Source organism: Seriola aureovittata, chromosome 19 (genome assembly GCF_021018895.1).
Source record: "Seriola aureovittata isolate HTS-2021-v1 ecotype China chromosome 19, ASM2101889v1, whole genome shotgun sequence".
NCBI lineage: Eukaryota > Metazoa > Chordata > Actinopteri > Carangiformes > Carangidae > Seriola > Seriola aureovittata.
In genome coordinates, this window is record NC_079382.1 from 16,517,950 (window position 1) to 16,536,021 (window position 18,072).

The 18,072-nt window shown below is 41.0% G+C and overlaps 1 protein-coding gene across 6 annotated transcripts; it reads right to left on the bottom strand.

Annotated features, from left to right (window-relative positions):
* Positions 1-11: 11 nt before the first annotated feature.
* syt14b (synaptotagmin XIVb) lies at positions 12-17,919 on the bottom strand. 6 transcript variants are annotated; one of them, XM_056404517.1, is made up of 10 exons: positions 17,307-17,495; positions 13,587-13,634; positions 10,293-10,360; positions 8,109-9,110; positions 7,760-7,897; positions 6,561-6,823; positions 5,627-6,064; positions 4,838-5,018; positions 4,372-4,428; positions 12-3,580 (listed from the first exon to the last, which is right to left on the bottom strand). In XM_056404517.1, the coding sequence occupies exons 4-10, from the start codon at positions 9,052-9,054 to the stop codon at positions 3,264-3,266; spliced, it is 2,340 nt and encodes a 779-aa protein (XP_056260492.1). In that variant the 5' UTR covers positions 9,055-9,110; positions 10,293-10,360; positions 13,587-13,634; positions 17,307-17,495; the 3' UTR covers positions 12-3,263. The 6 variants fall into 6 exon arrangements, with proteins under 6 accessions (XP_056260492.1, XP_056260497.1, XP_056260494.1 ...); XM_056404522.1 differs by lacking the exon at positions 8,109-9,110 and having other exon boundaries at positions 10,293-10,439; positions 17,307-17,919; XM_056404519.1 differs by having other exon boundaries at positions 6,561-6,820; positions 8,109-10,360; positions 17,307-17,494.
* Positions 17,920-18,072: the final 153 nt, after the last annotated feature.

The following is an 18,072-nucleotide window of genomic DNA, read 5'->3' on the forward strand; positions in this document are numbered from 1 at the left end:
GGACACATATAATATTTTAAAAAGCCCATTTTATTTGTGTGAAGTCAAGAATAATTAACATTAAAAATGAACAACAATATCATGTATAAAATAGGAATGTATGAAACAATAAGACATCTGTTGTAAATGAAAGTTCTGCTGTTGGTAGAAGAGGTACATCAGAGAGATCATATCAGGAGAATTAAGTACCAGACTGATGAGTGCAGGAAATGAAGGTACTTAGACAGTGATTACAAATAAATTCAATGCCAGATTTATTCTAGTTTGTTTGCATAAATGGCAAAAAAAAACAGGAAAGAGATGAAAACGTGGTGTAACACGCTGTCAAATGTCCTTAATCATACTGCCTCAGTTACTTTATGAATATTATTCTTATTATCAGACAGAAAACAGGCTCTGTTTCTGTGCTGCAGATCTGTCATAAGAGACCTCAGGAGCTCTTACGACTAACAGAACTTTTAGAGTCAAAAGAAGTTTAATAAATTGTATTAAGTCCTAAGTTTAAGTAGGACTAAAAGTGAACAATCTTTACTTGTATATTTTGCTTCCAATATTATACTTACAGTAGCTTTACGTTTTTGAGAAGTACTCTCAAAACCCATAGGTGAATCTAAAGCTCACTAATTTAACACCTTTTATCCTGTTTTTTTTTTTTTTCTCACCGTTAAAAAACTGAAGTGTTAAAATGCAAATCTGCCATTTTACATGGAGACGTGGACGGGAATGTTGGTTGACAACCAGCATTGACACTTGGCTACGAAATAGTCAGGCACATAATAATCCCTGTACAACAACCAAAGTGTAAAACACAACAAACAAGATATAGTGTGTTAACTTGTGAGGTTTAGAGGTGCTGGTAGGTGGATTTCATCATCTCTGGACAGAGCTACTGTATTTAATATGTATAATAGATTACACAGTATATGTATAATTTATTTGTACATTTTTGACCTACATACAGAGAGCAATGTAAAATAAACATCTTCCTTTATAATGGCACCTATTGAGAGGAGTGACCTACCCTGTAGCCTTTATTAAAATGAGAGATAATTAACCCTTGAATGTACACAGTATCGTAAAGGAAAGACCGGCACCACTCTCACATCTGTCCATGAAACATGTAGCTTAAAATAAGAAGAGATAGCGTGGTTCTGTCCAAAGTTAATAAAATCTGCCTACCAGCACCTCTAAAGCTCATTTCTTAACATGTGACATCTCATTTGTTGAATGAAATAAAACAAAGTGTAAAAATAACTCCTTGTGATTTTAAGGGGGATTTATGTGAGGAACTATTTCTTGGCCAGTAGCAGTAACTCCCTGGAGTCTCAAAGTGACAACAAGACTACAGCCATGCTCATTGTTTCCCCCTGTTTCCCCATGTACTCATCTAACTATCAGCAGAACAGTTAATAAGCGTATCTCCCAAAATGTCAAACTATTCTTTTAACGGTTGTAAATGCTGGTTATGCACAAATTGTGCTGAGAACAAAATGCAAGCCCCACTTGTGATAAAAGCACTCCAGTGACTGATATTCCCCTTTCTGCAATCAAAAGCCAATTGTTTATCTGGCAGGAACGCTAGACATCTGGTTTTCATTCAGCCTTGTGAAATAATCTTATAAGGAATAAAACTGTAGAAGTTTGGCTCCAGCGGGAGAAGCGAAGGGATGAGGTGTGGTTGGTTGCAGCACCCCTTACCCAGAACCGGGGTTCGAATGTGACATCACCGGGACAAGGGGAAAGAAAAACGCATCCCACACCCCTAAACTTCACTCAGCAGAGCGATGGGAGGGGAGGGGTTTGCTTTTTACCGAGTCATGGGTGTGGTGGTCTTCGGTAGTCCTTCTGGGGATTTTCTGACTCATAGCTTCTTTCTTGTCTGATGGGAGTTCAACGTTGGCTCTGTGCCAGATCAAGACAGCGCAGGTACAACCAGATTTCTCACAGTTCTGGACAATGATTTTCATTTATTTAAGCTTTTATTCAATAATACGTCGTCCATTTCCTTGTAATGAGAAAATATGATTTTCCTGTAATTTTTTTTTTTTTTTTTGTGCCACTCCAACTCCCTCCACAGCGAACACAGCTGAGGCTGTCATCGGCGCTGCCTCAGAGAAACAGCCAGATTTATTGGACTGCACAAGCTTTTGCATATTCCTCCTCAGCGGGAAGCACCGTGTTTCTACATGAATGAACATGGCTGAGTTGTCAGAAGGCTGAATGGTGAAACAGGCTCAATCTGTATTACACAGGAAAGGAAGCTGCTCTTTGATACCAGTGGCATGCAGAGCTGTGTCCAATTCTGTAAGAGACTCAGCGAGCACAAGTCAGAGTTTCATTCCTCTCGTTTAAAGTGGCGTCAGATGCATAGTGTACTGAGTTATGCAAGACCACGATAATAAAAAATAAAAGACATCATGTAACACATAACTCAAAAAACTGGTAAACCATTTGACTGATAATCCAAATAAATAAAGAGGGGAAACCAATGAATGGATCTTGCATAATGTCATGTGCATGTAAACAAACTGTACAAAGCATAGCTTGTAAGCGTAGTTGCAGCATGTTGTAGGCCTTTAGTAACAGTCATTTCATTGCATTCTCTTTTGTCAATGGCTATGACTGATAGAGAAATGTCTGGTATGCTGGTGGCAGCTGAAGTCCAGAGAAGCCCAGAAGAGACAGGGAGGAGTCTGCTAGTCCTGGACCGAGCTCTTTGGTCCAAGTTTCAGAGACAGAAAATGTTTGGTAGTGTCTTAACATTGTCCTGTAAACAGTAAGTGTACATGCAGGTTTTTGCTGTAGTCATTTTGCTGTTTCCTTCTGTTCTTTGTTATTTCAGTCATAATAATGTCATTAATTGTTTTTAGTCTGCCATCATTTTGTTCTGTCAGTACAGAGGCTGGAGCTGGAGTTTACACCTCCACCGATAAAGTCAGTCAGTGTGTCTGCCTCTAGAGAAAAGTGGCAGATTAAAGGGTATTCATGCAGTCTCTGGCAGTGAAGACTGGGAACCCATGCCCTCACACCTGTATGCAGCACACACACACACACACACACACACACACACACACACACACACACACACACACACACACACACACACACACATACATACACACATACACGCATATACACACACACACACACACACATACGCACACACACACTTCTCTCTCACAAGGTGCTTCCTCCCCGCGCCAAAAACTCTGAACGCCCAGGGAATGCTGTTAATATAAATTCAGTCTTTCTGAGTCTTCCTTCTATGTGTCGGAGAGTGTGTGCCAGTGGCAGACCTGCTGTCCCTCCGCCTCTTTCATCTCTGTCCAGTGGGCCTGCTGGTCCTCGCCGGTGCTGTTGAGGCCCAGGGAGACCCAGCCCAGCCTCTCCCTGGGCCTCATGCTGCTCCGGCGGCAGAACACCGACACCACCAGGGACACCTCGGACAGCTGGAAGAGCGCAACCTGGAACACGAACGTCTCCTTGTAGGTGGGGTTGGGCTGGCCGCGGCACACGGCCGTCTTACACTTGGACATCTCCTTCCCCTTGGAGTCCAGCATGGTGAGCTTCACATAGGTGTCTGAAAGGAGTCGTGGGAGAACGGTGAGAGAGTGCCATCAAGTGGTGGGACATGAGTACTGAGAAAATGTTCGATGCTGTGCAGCAGTAAAGTATATATTTTCACACGTGTCCCTTGTTTTATCTATCAATGAAGAGTTTTCGTTGTATTTGTCCTGTTTTTTTATCCACACTGTGGATAGTTTTCATTTGAAGTACTTTCTACCAAATAAAAAACAGCTGTAAACTGGTTATAGTGTGGTCTGTGAATTATTCAGAGTAACAACAACACTGATTTGGAAATACATGTTGCTGTTGAAATGTTTTAACCTTTAACCTACTGTTCTGCCTGCGGGACACTAGCACCATGTAGAACATTCACAGACTGCATGTGTTATGAAAAGTTACATGAATATGGACATGTAAATATATGCATTCATAGATAAGACCTTGCTGAAACTAGTTCAACATTAAACAAAGAGATATAACGTCTTCATTAGTGAGCTTTACAGAGCTAGTGGCAAATTTAATACGTACACGGGAGTTGTATCACTCATCTGGCTCTTGGCAAGAAAACTAATAAGCCTACTTCCCAAAATGTTGAACTTATGTCGTCAAAGAATTGAATGTTCAATATTCAAAACTGGACACAGAAACCAAAACTTTCTGCTTGGCCAGACACCACAAGAAGTACATATCTTATTATATATAGATAAACCAGCCCTTTTTTTTTATCTTATCCAATGAACCAATAACTCAAATATTTTTATCACTGATTACCCAGAGGTTACAAGTAAATCACTGGTTACTTACCTCTCATGATATAAAGCTGTCCCCCTACAAAGTGTTTTATACAACAAAACAGACCATCTGTGACACACACACACACACACACACACACACAAAAACACACACACCACACAAGGTTGGAAAGAAGAAAGAGACGTAGCAGTCAGAAATAACAGATTACACACCAGAAGGTCAGGTTTCATGGGAAACTCTGATAAGCGGCAATTGCTTTGGCATTATGGCTTTAATCACTTTGGAAAAAAAAAAAAAAAAAAAAGGTTTCCAGGAAACATTTAAATGTAATTGTTCACAATTTGTTTTCGTTACATGCTGCTGAGAGTTTTGCCCATCTGCTCTGCCAAAACAATTGCCTGGTGTATCGGCACCCTTGAGAGTTAGGGATAATACAAGGGAGAGTTTTACTGTTCGAAGCTGGCACAAAAAACCCCACAATGAAATGCATATTAAACATGGCAGCTTTTGTACTCACTGACGGGCTTATCGGACGCTGTGGTTTTGAAGTGGCTTCCCTGGATGACCTCAGCAGACAGCCGGCCTGTGGCAGAGTTGTAGATGAGACCCAGCAGGATCTCCGGCAAGGACGAGTCCTCAGTGGAGCGGTAGGACAGAGCTCCTGCACTGCGTGACACGCTCACCAGAGAGCCGCAGCCCTGCCACACGAAACGCAAAGAGTAAGTCAAAGAAGATGGAAGGTGTCACTGGGATTATTACAGTATGTACAAAGTCTTCCACGGTCTGAAGTCATCACTGAAGATGAAGGCGTTCCAATGTTTTTTGACCTTCACGTGGAAAAATCAGGTCACCAAGTTACATAAAGAACTTTACGGCCATGTTAGCAGCACGGCTCCAATGAGAGGTTGAGTTTATTAACTGATTTTTCAATTCACAGGCAATTAATTGGTATTTCTTTTGATAATCCATTAAACATCAAAGTCATTTTTCAAGGAAAAAACACAAATATTTAATAATAAATTTAGTAATAAATTGAATATTGCTGGGTTTTGGACCAAACAATATGTATGAAAGCTTCACAGTAACAATGGGTATTTTTAAAAACATTTTTTTAAGTTTTAGAAATTAATTTAATTTAGAAAACAATCAGTAATGAAAATAGTAATTAGTTGCCCTTGACTAATTTGTGGTGGTAGAAGTAGAAACACGTCTACAGTTGACATTTGTTCACTGTCAATCCAGCATCACATTTCTTACAGACAGAACTGTGCATTGCACAAAATATAAATGCACAAAGTGTTCTCACTGTAAGTTCGGAGCCGGGCTCCAGGGTGACAGGTAGAGCGATCTTGCCCTGCAGGTTCAGCTTAGTCAGGTAGAACACCTTCTCTCCCAGGACCTTCTCTTTTTTCATCCGCCTGATGCTGTACAGGCGGAAGCGAACAGCGTAATCCCCCAGAGCCTCCTGTTCCACTCTAGAAAACTTGAATGTCTCCGTGAAGACAGGACACGGGCCCTTCTGTACGCCAGTCTTGGCCCGCTGCTTCTTGGTTGGCAGCAGGACCAGGTGGACCTGCCATGAGATGTTTCCTGTCTGTTTGAGGGCAGGGATGTCCGTCGCCGCGGTGACCGTGACGGCCAACCACTGCTCGCTGGAGTCGTACTCGAAAGCGACGTCCAGCGTGCCGTATTTGGCGAGGGGCTCTGGCTCGTAGGCTGTGGGGAGCTGAGGCCCAGAGCCATCCTGACATGAAGAGAGAATCAGTGAAGGAAGAGAGAGAGGCCTGAAACAGTTGCTACGTATAACTCCTCATAAGTATTCATCAGTTTTTATTTACTCTCACTTCATTGAGATTAGCGTTAATGTCAGATAAGTGATGGTGTCAGCATGTGCATCTGGTTAAACTTTACTAGATTATTTTATTTGTACTAACTGCACTTTTAAATACTTCACCGTATCTGTCTCAGCTTCTCAGTTTTTTCTGATTTTCACAATAAAATACGCAGATTTTTTTAAAAGGCAGATTAGTTTAAACTGAATTTTTGTATTTCCTGCTGCAAGAAACAAAGTGTATTATTATTGTTTGTGTTGTCCATAATTATAATTCAGTTATTTGCACCTTCTCACTTTTTATACTATGTGCATGGTGAACTACAGAGCTGTACAGATCTAAAACGTTGTTCTGTCATGTTCTGCTTTACGGCACAGAGGGGGGAACATTCAGTAACTATGATCTCACCTCTGGTCCCAGAACAGCGGTGCTGTCACTGGGTATGTCCTCCTCACAGCCTTTGTTGAGGTAGCTCTCAGTGTCCTGGTCCACACTGGCCTCACTGGAGCAGCGGGGGCTGTCGCAGCGTTGCGGGGACGACACCCTCCGAACCCCTCGCTCTGAGCGGGAACGAGAGGACACGCAGGCCGCCGGGCCCTTGTCCTGGTACGGAGGAGGCTGAAGCTCAGTAAGAGAGGAATCTTTCTTTATCCTCTGGATGCTGTTGGCTGCTGACATGACACAGTGATACAGAAGGAGTAATGTGAGATGGAAGGAGTGTTACTGGAGACATACTGTGCTCTGCAGAGATACTCATTATGCATGCAACATACAGTCTACCACAGAGTTAACCTCTTAAACTGTGCCAGACCCACGGGTGAGTCCATCTTTACAAGCCCATGTTGTTATTTTAAATACTTCATTGATGCATCCATTCACAATGTGGCATCTTACTGTATATTATTGTGCTATGTAGTAAAAGTTAAATTAAATTAAATTAAATTAAATTAAATTAAATTAAAAGACAGTTAAAGGAACAGTTCCACATTTTGTGAAAATATTTTGCTCTCTTGCTGATCTCTTGACAGCTATCTGTTAAATGAAGGTAAATACTACAGTACATGAAAACATGAAGCTGTAGCCAGCAGCCAGTTAGCTTAACCTAGCATGAAAACAGGCGGAAACAGCTAATGAAATCCACCTACCAGCACCTCTGGGCCAAGAAATGTTCCAGCACATAACCCCTGTTGTTTTTTACACTTTGGTTTTGTATGTTTTAAACAAATGAGATTAACGTGGCAATTAGCGATCTTTGGAGCTGCTAGTAGGAGGCTTTAGTTCCGGTCTTTGTGCTAAGCTAAGCTAACTGTCTGCTGATGGCAGCTTCATATTTTCATGCATATTTGTACAGCATTCACAGAGATTGATCTATCTACTGTAGCTCTTTAGAGAGATTGAGAAACCATGTGAACCATAATGTTGACCTACTTCTTTAGCATGAAATATAAGGGGAAATCAGTCATTTGAGAAGCTTAGATAAAACCAAATTCACCTGAAACTCCCAGCATGAGAAAAAAAAAACAATTACTCAGTAATAATAATACATTTCAAGATATGAAAAAGCTGAGTTTCAAGTGACAAGCATTTATAGCTAACGATGTTCCCACCTTGTTCACTGGAGGCCTCGCTGCTGTATCCTCCCTGCTCAGTGGACCCTTTGCGTTTGCTGCTCCACACAGAGGTTGTGTCCTGCTGGGCCACGGCCTCGGGGCCTCTGTCCTCCTCGCTGTCTGATAAAACTCCCTCTGCACACAACACACGCACGCTTTAGTTCAAACATTACATTTATCTCGCAAAACACGACATGTACGGTGTGATGCCCCGAAGAGGCAAAGAGCACAGGAGCTGAGATGCAGATGCTTCAGAGATTCAGCGATGTGAAGATTTTCAAAACAAGCGAAGAGGAAGAAGAAATACAAAGAGTAGTGGTGAGAGAGAGTCGGCACACCCTCTAACCTTGGTTGCCTTTCTTTTTCTTCTTGCTCTTCTTGCCTTTCTCCTTCTTTTTGGCCACATCTGAGGCTTTTTCTGATTTCTTTGAATCCTCTTTTGCGCCTTTTGCCTTCTTCTTGTCTGACTTTTTCTTTTTCACTGTTGAAGACTTTCTGGAAAGCTCAGCCTCTTCCTCGTCGTCTCCCTCTCTCTCCGCGCTGTTCTCCTTTTCTTCCTCCTTCTCTTCTCCCTCTTCTTTTTTCTTCTTCTGTTTTGATATCCTGCTTTCAGTGTCGGGGCCAGGTGAACGAGGAGCTTCACCACAGTCATCGCTTCTCTGCTGCGCAGCTGATTGGTCTCCACTGTCGCTCGCCTTTCTGGCTTGTCCTCTGCTGTCGTCTCTCTTCTCATCAGCTTCCTCCTCTCGCTCTCCCTCTTGGGATTCCTCTTTCTTTCTCTGAGATTTGGCTTCTTTCTCCAGCTGCTTCTCCCTCCTTTCTTTTCTCCTCTGCTCTCTCTTTTCCTGAAGCTCCTGCTCTTCTTTCTTCCTCTTCTCTTCCTCTGCTAACTCAGCTTCTGTCTTTTTAACCCGCCAGCACCCGTCCCTCCATTCCCACTCCAGCTGGCTCTGAGTGCACTCTGCCTCTGCTGAATCACCGGGTTGGTTGTTTTTGGAAACCGTGTTACCTGTTTCAGAGTCTCTGGACATTTGCCACATGCTGCTGGCCTTTCCTTCCTGTGCTGTGGCAGCCTGACCAGACCCCTGCCCGCTGCTGTTGTTTTCCCCATCTTCCTCCTCTTGCACCTTGTTGATGATAGTGGTGACCTGCTCAGTCAGCTGGTCGCTGACAGCGTAAGTGACATCGCTGACGGCGTTGGCCAAGTCGTCCACGCGGCTGGTGACCGAGTCCAGGATGGAGGAAATGTTGACAGATGGGAGGGTCTGCTGGAAGCTCTTGAAGAAGGCCATCTCTCAGCCGGGGCGCTCGTCACCACGCTGACCACTAGATTAGCTCATCAGAGGCACTGACACGGACATGTGGTTGTTAGCAGGGTGCGGTGCCAGCATCACAGTGTGTGCTGAGACCAACACATACATGCACAACAATATGACATGTTTGTAAGACATGTTTTCTAACAAGAACTCTCTCACACTGTTTTTCATTTAGCTATTTGTATTCTATAAAATAAATGTCAGACATTTTTGTAGTGGATCTTTTGTAAAGGAAAGCACTGTATTTACCAAACAGCCACTACCATTTGCTTTCTCTGCCCAGTAATTGAAGTTAAGCTGTTTGAATGCTCATGTTCCTATGATTGTGCCACATTCACAGATCTCATTACTCAACTACTCAGCACGTACAGTGTTATTTTAACCGATGAGAACGGTGCGCAAGACTACAAAAAAAAAGACTCAACTTGTAATAAACCAGAATTATCATTGAATTTCAGTTTTAAACCACATTAAAGATGTTAAAATCATAACATGGCTTATAAAAGCCTCACCTCTCTGTCAGTTTGTGCTCATGAGACTGAGGAGAGATGTGTGAATGTACTGTGGTATTACAAGTACTGGCGGTGCAATTTATTATTGTATTTCTAAGTATTTATCATGTTATTGTATTTATTATGTTTGTATATTTGTATTTTATTTTCACTTTATGGATTTCATTTAATTTATTCTAATTTTTAAATGTCATTCTATTCTGTCTTAAATTATTTTATTATGGATTTTATTGGATTGTTTTTCTTTTATTTTTTTTTATTTTTTGTTTTTTTTGGTCAATTATTGGAAGAAGTCTGTTGTGTGTATGTTGTTGACATATAAAATAATATCAAATTGGTGGCCTAGGTGTCTGGGCACCAGCCATGAGATGCACTATGGTCATGACATCATAAAAGTGAGCATTACCTAGGTGCAGGTGGTGTTGCTATAGCTTTATATACATCCAATAATCTGATAATGAATTTAAGATAAACACAAAGCTTGTGCTTCAAGACTTCAAGAGCAGCAGCATGTTGTTCTGTTTTTTGTTTCTTTATTTGTTGTTGTGTTTCTGTTTTGGCTGTAGGTGTCTGAGGATTAGGAACAGGATGGTAAATTTCAAAATTCCTAAGTGCTATTGCAGAACCGCAACAAAGCCAATAATCCTCCTAATGTGTGTGTAAGTGTGACCACTGTGGTAACTCTGTAAGTGCGTTGAGTACCTGGCTGGGCGTTCTTATAGCCACTGAGATGTGACAGATCTTCAGGACTCCCCACTGACAGCTTGTTGCTGAGGTAAAGAAAAAACAGAGCCATCAACGCCATGAAGGCTGCAATGGAAGACAGGACACCCAGAAGCTCAGGAGAGACTGAGGAGGAGGGAAGGAAGGGAAGAGGGAGGGAAGAGAAAAGAGGAAAAGAAAAGACAGATGGAAAAAAGAGACACAGAAAACAAATTAGACACAGACAAACATAAGCAATACTGATGTAGCAGTTAAATTCCCAAAGTCAACCAAAGGAAAAATGTCCCCATGACTATAAATAAAAAGAAACACAGATGGCTGCAAGCTAAAACAAAATGCTATTTTGGACGATTGGCTTTTAAAGGCTGTAAACAACTCTACTTTGATATCATAAATCATTTGGTTTGATGATATGCATCTTTTTTTGGAATCTAACTCCTAAAATGTTGCCTTGTCAGGGGAGCATTAGCTATTGTAGTTTTCAACAGTCAGTGGTTTTCCCACTTCAAAGGCATAATAGATACAATCTACAGCGCTGTATATAGGCCAACCACACTCCATGTAACCATGCAGCCCAGTTGCTGCTGATGTGCTATTTTTATGACAGCCTCAAAGGGACTGTATCTGACTGAAACATAGACTCAGTAAACCCAGCAAAATCGCACTGGGCCTGCACTTAATAGGCTACAACACAGACACACTGCAGTGTAATAGCTGAAGAAAAGGAGAAGTCGGTGGACAGTAAAGCATGAACGGCATATCTAAAGGCCAAATGCCTCAGTGGAAAAGGGGCAGCTTATAGAGTAAAGCGTACTGCAGGTGAGGTTCAGCAATAAGACGAGTCTGAGCTTTGAGGCACATAAATCAGGTATTATACAGTTTTTGATCCCCATGTTCGACAATGAATTTGTTAGTATTTTATTAGATTTATTAGACTTTTTCTTATTGTTATTCTGTAACTCTGCCTATCTTGACCAGAATACTGTTGATTGTTAATGTCATTGTGGCATTCCTGGTTAAACAAAGGTTGAATAAATAAACAACTAGAGCTGAATCAATTAGTCAACTGACAATAAGGGATCTTCAACTATTCTGATCATCTACTTTATCCATTTTTTCAAGCAGAAATATCTGACATTCCTAATTTCTAGCTTCTCAAATTTGGAGGATTTCCTGTTTTATGTGACTGTAAATTGATAATTATGGGTTTTTATTGTGGCTGTTAATTGGAACAAGCAATTTGAAGCCACCACACTGGGTTTAGGAAATTGTGTGGGGCGTTTTTCATTATTTTCTGATGTTTTATAGAAAAGTCCAAACAGTTAACCGATCACTTAAGAAAGCATTCATCAGACTAATTAATAATGAAAATAATCATTAGTTGCAGCGCTATAAAAAAAACCCAAGGAAATAAAATGGTGGTGCATTTCAGGCCAATGCGTCTGGTGAAGCAGACACAGCCCAAATGTTGCAGCATGTGGGTTGTAGCAGGTGCTCGTATCCAAAACACTCATCACCAATTACTGATTAAATGGGTCAACTGTGTGAGAACTGGTATTTCCCTGAGAGCACAAATGAAAGAGGAAGAGAGAAAAACAGAGGCATACTTTGTCAAAGCTCCTGACTACAGACTGAACTTACTATGGACAGACTTGTTTCACCATGGCAACAGGCAGAGACCACTGCAGCCTGACAACTAGTGCTTGCTTGCTGCAGACTGCCAAAATGATGAATGCTAAATTCCCAAGAATGGCAAGAGAAGTAGGAGAGAGATAAGAGAGTGATGTGGCGGCAGAGGCTTACCTTCTCTAAATGAATATCCTATTTAAAGGCAGCTGCTCCCAAAAAGCACTACCACTACTTCTGCAACTATAGATAGCGAATGGTCTCAGAAAATTTAAAAACAAAGCTGTCCTGCTCTGAAGTAATCCGACATGTAATAAATCCCTTACACTTAGTCCCGTCCAGCACTTGCCAGGCTTACGTATCAACTCTCACTGCTGACAGTTGTGTTGATTGAGCCAGACTGACCTCTGCAGCCGCAGGCGCAACAGCCCGTCTGTCGAAAATGAACAGCTTATGGCCCTGCGCCCCGCGGTGTGATGACACTTCATACATGGCCCTGCTCTGTAAATGTCAACGACAGCTGAATAATTTAGACACCTAAAGTAACCTGATCCCGCCGTCAACGTACACTGTAAAGTGGAGTGGCAGCAAGTCGGCCCTTCAGAGATCTCACCCCGCTATATGTTATTTTTTTTGTGTAAATCTCATGACTCTCAGGACAGACTTGATATTTCTCTTCCCAGCAGAGTAGATCAAAGTTTAACTTTAACTCTTTCTCCGCCTTTTAACTCCCCTCTCTCACCCAATCCCATCCTCACCGGGTGTGTGTGCATGTGCGATTTGTGCGTCTGAAAAGGATAAACAAGAAGATATAACAGTAATAAATCTGAATAAATCTGTTTTTTGCAGCGTGTGAATCGAGTCTGAACTCAGGTCTCTGAAATGAGCCTCAGGATTCAATCTGCCGTTTTCTTTTTGTTTTTTTTTTTACAGGTAACGATTCCAGCAAGCTGACTAACAAACATGAAAGCGCAGCTGCTCAGCCATGCAATGTAAAAACAGGGAACGAATAACAACCTCAGAGAAATGTGAGCTCATATCGATGAAATGTTTGTGTCAAATAAACAAATTATTATGTCATGTTTCTACAGAAATGGGTCACAGATGGAAACAAGTTATGTAAAAGTTCCTCATCATGACGTTTGGCCTTCTTTAGTTTAATTGTGTAATAACTTATCCCACTTTTACCCCAGGTTTTAGACAACTGCATATTTAACTCCGCTGTTGTTTATACGACATGCTTGTTTAAAAAGTAGGTAGACAATCTGGAAATGTTGCTTACACATGCACCTCTGATACGAAACAAAACCTCCACGCTGAATAAATCATGAACACACAGCTGCCGTCTTTTGCTGAAGTGAACTAAAACTTGATATGCCATGCATAATTCACACACAGACATTATGCTTTCTGGAGTCTATATAGAAAAACTTCCTATACACTAAACTTCAGCGAATATCCACAGGAAAGAGGGATGTTGAGAGCTCAGGCTAAATATTTGGACGTAGAAATTCCCTGCATTCAGTCATCCTGCCAAACAGACCATCAGGGTCAAACAAACAAACAAACACACACTAATAAAATGCACTCATATGCTTATTGAGAAGCTCAAGTACAGGGATAAGCTCGGCTGTAACATGGCCTTACCTCGTCTGGCACAGATGAGCTCATGAACACCACAGTTTCTGCCCCCTCCTGAGAGAAAGAGACGGATGAAAAGGAGTCAGAGGTTAAAGTATGACTTCATGTACTGTAGAAACATATGCTCAGGCCTCAGGTTAGAAGAGCTGGCAGATGGTCGTCATGTCAGCAAACATAAACCTGATTAGCTGGAACCGACTGAAAAAAAAAAAAAATGGGGTCATTTTGGATATCAAGCTAACAGAAATTTGCCAATTAAGTAGATGTGTTCGGAAAAATAAAGTGTACAATATCTGTGCATGGAAGTTCAAAGCAATAGTAGGAATAGTTTGACATTTTGGGAAATATGCATTTTCTTGCAGTTGGATGAGAAGACTGATGCCACTCTTATGTTTGTGCGGTAAATATGAAGCTGGGAAAAGCAGCAAGCTAGCTTAGCTTAGCATAAAAACTGGAAGCAGGGGGCTGTTACCTTTAGACAGAGCTAGGCTAGCAGTTTCCCCTGTTTCCAGTCTTTGTGCTAAGCTAAGATAACCATCACCTGGTTGCAGCTCCGTACAGAGATATGAGAGCATTATTGATGTACTCATCTAACTGTCAGAAAGACAGTGTACTTGCCAGATTTTTGAAATATTTCTAAAAAATATTTGGTACATTCAGAGATAATGTACTTTAAACAGCTCAAAATGAATGAACAAGCGCTATGTAGGTCATCTTGAATCGTCTCTATAGCATCAATAAGTGCTATTACAAAGGGATACGTTTTTAAATTGTTCTCTGTATGTGGGTCAAAACTGCGCTAAAGCCCACTGATGTAATAAATTATACATAAACTATTAAATGCAGTGATTATTACTATAATGCATCTTTCATAAAATTTAAATAACTGAATTTGTTCAAAGCACCCCGACAGTAAATCTTGACCAAATATTAATATTCCACCATAAAAGTACAAAAATACTTTTTCAAAACGCTCTTTAAGAATAAAAATGTATCGGCCTACAGGTTGTCAAATTAAATGATAAAGAGTCTAAAACTGTGAAATCATACCATCATGGGTAAGTTTTAAATGTAAACTCTCCCATGTTGCTCAAGCCACTAAATTCCTAAAAGAAGAAATCAAGGTCGTGACCTCTGTGTCCTCAGCAGCACTGTAGCTATAGCCCTGGTAACAGCTGTCCAATTACCATGAGCCCTCGATCATTCATAGCATCACAAATAATATGAACTTTAACATTATGTGAAAATGTGTTTGAAGTTTGACTATTTTTACTCACTTACATGAACATTTTTATTACGTTATTACAAAACCTGATGGTTATTACCTATCAGTTTTTTCAATCCACAGAGGCTTAAGTTAATGAAGGATAGTGACACTCACACACATTCACACACCCACAGGCTTATGCACTTACACACTTACATTTGCACATTATCCCTTTTGGCTTAACACTTCAGTATTTAATGATTCAGGTGTCTACAGTGAGAGGAAGGCAGGAGCAGATCGGTATCAATCTAATTTGGGAAGAGATTAAAGATGGTGGAAATGTCTTTCTTGACGGATTTTCTAATCTGCAGCACACGATTTTACTCCCACAATAGACTAGAAAATTTTAAACAAGTCATTCATGGATTACTGTATCACTCTCCTCACATCAGGGATTGGGCGCTGAAAGTGGTCTGAGGCACGGACTTGATGCCAGAGCAAAGAGAAAGCTCTGAGATAGACAGACACTCTGCAGACCAATTCACTTAATGGTACAGAAACTCTCTGTTGGCCTTTCTTGCAGAAACCAAAATGCACAAAGCATAATCTTTGCCTACACTACCAGTCAGAGGTTTTATAACACAACATGAAAAAAAAAGTAAATTACAGTTTTACAAACTGCCTTTTTCAGGGATCAAGTAATAGGTTAACAACTACAACTTTCCTGAAGCAGTGGAAGCAGATGAAGAATTGAAAGTTGATGCAAACAGGTGTCCCAACTTTTGTTTATCACTTACAAGCCCTCTGTATAAAGGCAGTGTTGGAACAAACTGTGTTACTGTACCCTCAGAAGCTTTTTTGGAGGAAATAGTGCTGTGATGAGAAAAAGGAAGACAGACTGGTTGGTGAGGCGTTCATCCCAAAGCAAGATGATGAGAGGAAAAGAAATAGACAGATGATGAGATGATGGAAGAGCAGCAGTGTCCAGACTCAAACCCCATCGAGCTGGTTTGAGATGAACTGGACAGAAGGTGAAAGCAAAGCAACCTTCAAGTTCAACATATTTTGCAACAGCGTTGGGATAAACTTTCCGAACAACGTTTCATTTCCATTGTAGTAAGAATGCCACTAGTGTGTTCAGCTGTTGAATGAGTCAAAATCTTTGATTATATTTTGTTAAACAAAAAAAAATAAATTCTCCAATTGTTTATTTGTTGTTCAATGTTCTATTGCAGAGTACATTGAGACATTAGACTACCTACATTTCAATAAATCTTTTATGCTTTATTTTAGGCTTGGGTTGAGCTACTGTTCGTAATCTTAGAGTCAAACTCAGCGAATACATTATTCTGCACCAGGGAAGGTCAAACATCAATGTAAAGTAACAACATGAAAAACACATTTTTGATTTGAGGGGGACTTTAAGACAACTGCAAAGCTACAAATCAGCTTCAATTCAAAATATATAATTACATTTTTAAAAATGAAAATGAAAATCCGGAATATTTTCAATTATATTCTAACTAGTAAGAGCGGACCTGTGAGTTATACGCACATACTAATTAAAGACATACAGTATGTACAGTTCAGTTGTAAGTATATGAAATATGAATTCTACATATCTCCATTCCCATGACCTGTACCGCTGCTGACTGTGTGAAACTCTACCTGCTCTCTCTCTCAGGTCTCACGGTGTATCAGCAAACACTGCTGCACGCATGGCTACACGTGACACAATAAGAACAGTGTCCGTACCTGGACGGAGAATGGCACGCGCGTACTCCTCACTGGCTACATGCCTTTGTCACTGCTCGGTGTCCCGGTCACTTTCACTAAAACCTTGAAGGGACACTTATCCATCTGCATGTAGGCTATTGTATTTGTTGTACACATTACCTGTAATGAGCTGTTATATTGACTGGACACATCACTCCGGTGATTAGGGAGAGCATCATCATCAGCACGTGCTGAAAATTAAGCGGTTTTAACAAGAGCGGAGTAATTTCGAACTCAAATCATTATTTTTGTTAAATCGATAATATTAAAACTATATTATTCCGCCAATTTATGTAGTTCAGTCAGTAACAAAAAGTAGTTGCCACGGATGCTGCTGTGATTTTTCAGTTAAAGCCATTATTTAAATCAATCACTACACTGTTACATGTGTGTTTTAATCAATTACTTTACAAGCGCGAATCGAAGAACCAAAACACCGGGACCATTTGTGTCTCTGTCCACTTATAGCATCACTTCACGCCGCTGAGAAATCACAACATTCCCGCATCAGTGCGGGTGTCCGCGCTTCGGCATCATCAGCCCCGTGAAGCTAGTTAGCTGCTGTCCCAGCTCCGGAGCACTGCGGTACTCGCGGCGTGATTTATAAAGAAACTGGATAAATAATAATAATAATGATTAGAGGCTCCGTCAATAAAAAATTGTTGTTTTTAAACGGCGATCTTATTCCGACCCGGGCAAAGTTTCACACGAGTCCCGCAGGACACCTGAGACCGAGTACTTACCGTCTATCGCCATGATGCTCCGTCTCGGACTCTACCAACTGTGGGGGTGGTGGTGGGGGTGTGATGGAGACGGGAGGTCATTCATGAACCAGTGTGGTAGTGTTTGTGAGAGAGGGAGAGATTGTGTAAGCATTTATAAGACCTATGGCAGGTATGGGGAAGATTCAAGTTATATAATATTATATTATATTATATTACTCCCCGTTATTACCTTTCTAAGTAATAAGAGAAACTACGGCATGTTGGCATGAATGGATTATTAGACAATGGGCCCCTGGGCACATGTAAAAACCTTTCCTTTATATGAGCAAGACATCCAAATTGAAAAAAGCCACAAAACAGCCAAGTTATTTGTAGTCGTTTTGTGTCTGTGGTAGTTTTTTCCTTTTTTTTAAAAAGTCATTTAGTCTTGTGGAGCTTTTTGTCTCTCTTTTTGGTTATTTTGCCCCTTTTGCTTGTCATTTTGCATCTCCTTGTGCACATTTTTGTGTCTGTGATCATTTTGTGTCTTTCTATGACATTTTGCTGGTGAACCCTGGGGGAACATTAAGCACACTTATGTTCAATAATGTATATAGCTTTATTTCAGGTTGTTTGTTCTCTACTTACTGTTTACTTTTTACTACCAGGCAGGCACAGGCCCAGGGTGTCAAGGGGTCAGGGCGCCCCTTGGCCTGTGCCCGGTAGGCAGGTTCAGTAATCCTCCCATGTCGATAAGGCCTGACTTGCAGTTCCAGTTCATCCTAGTGGTTAAGGTTGAGCTCAG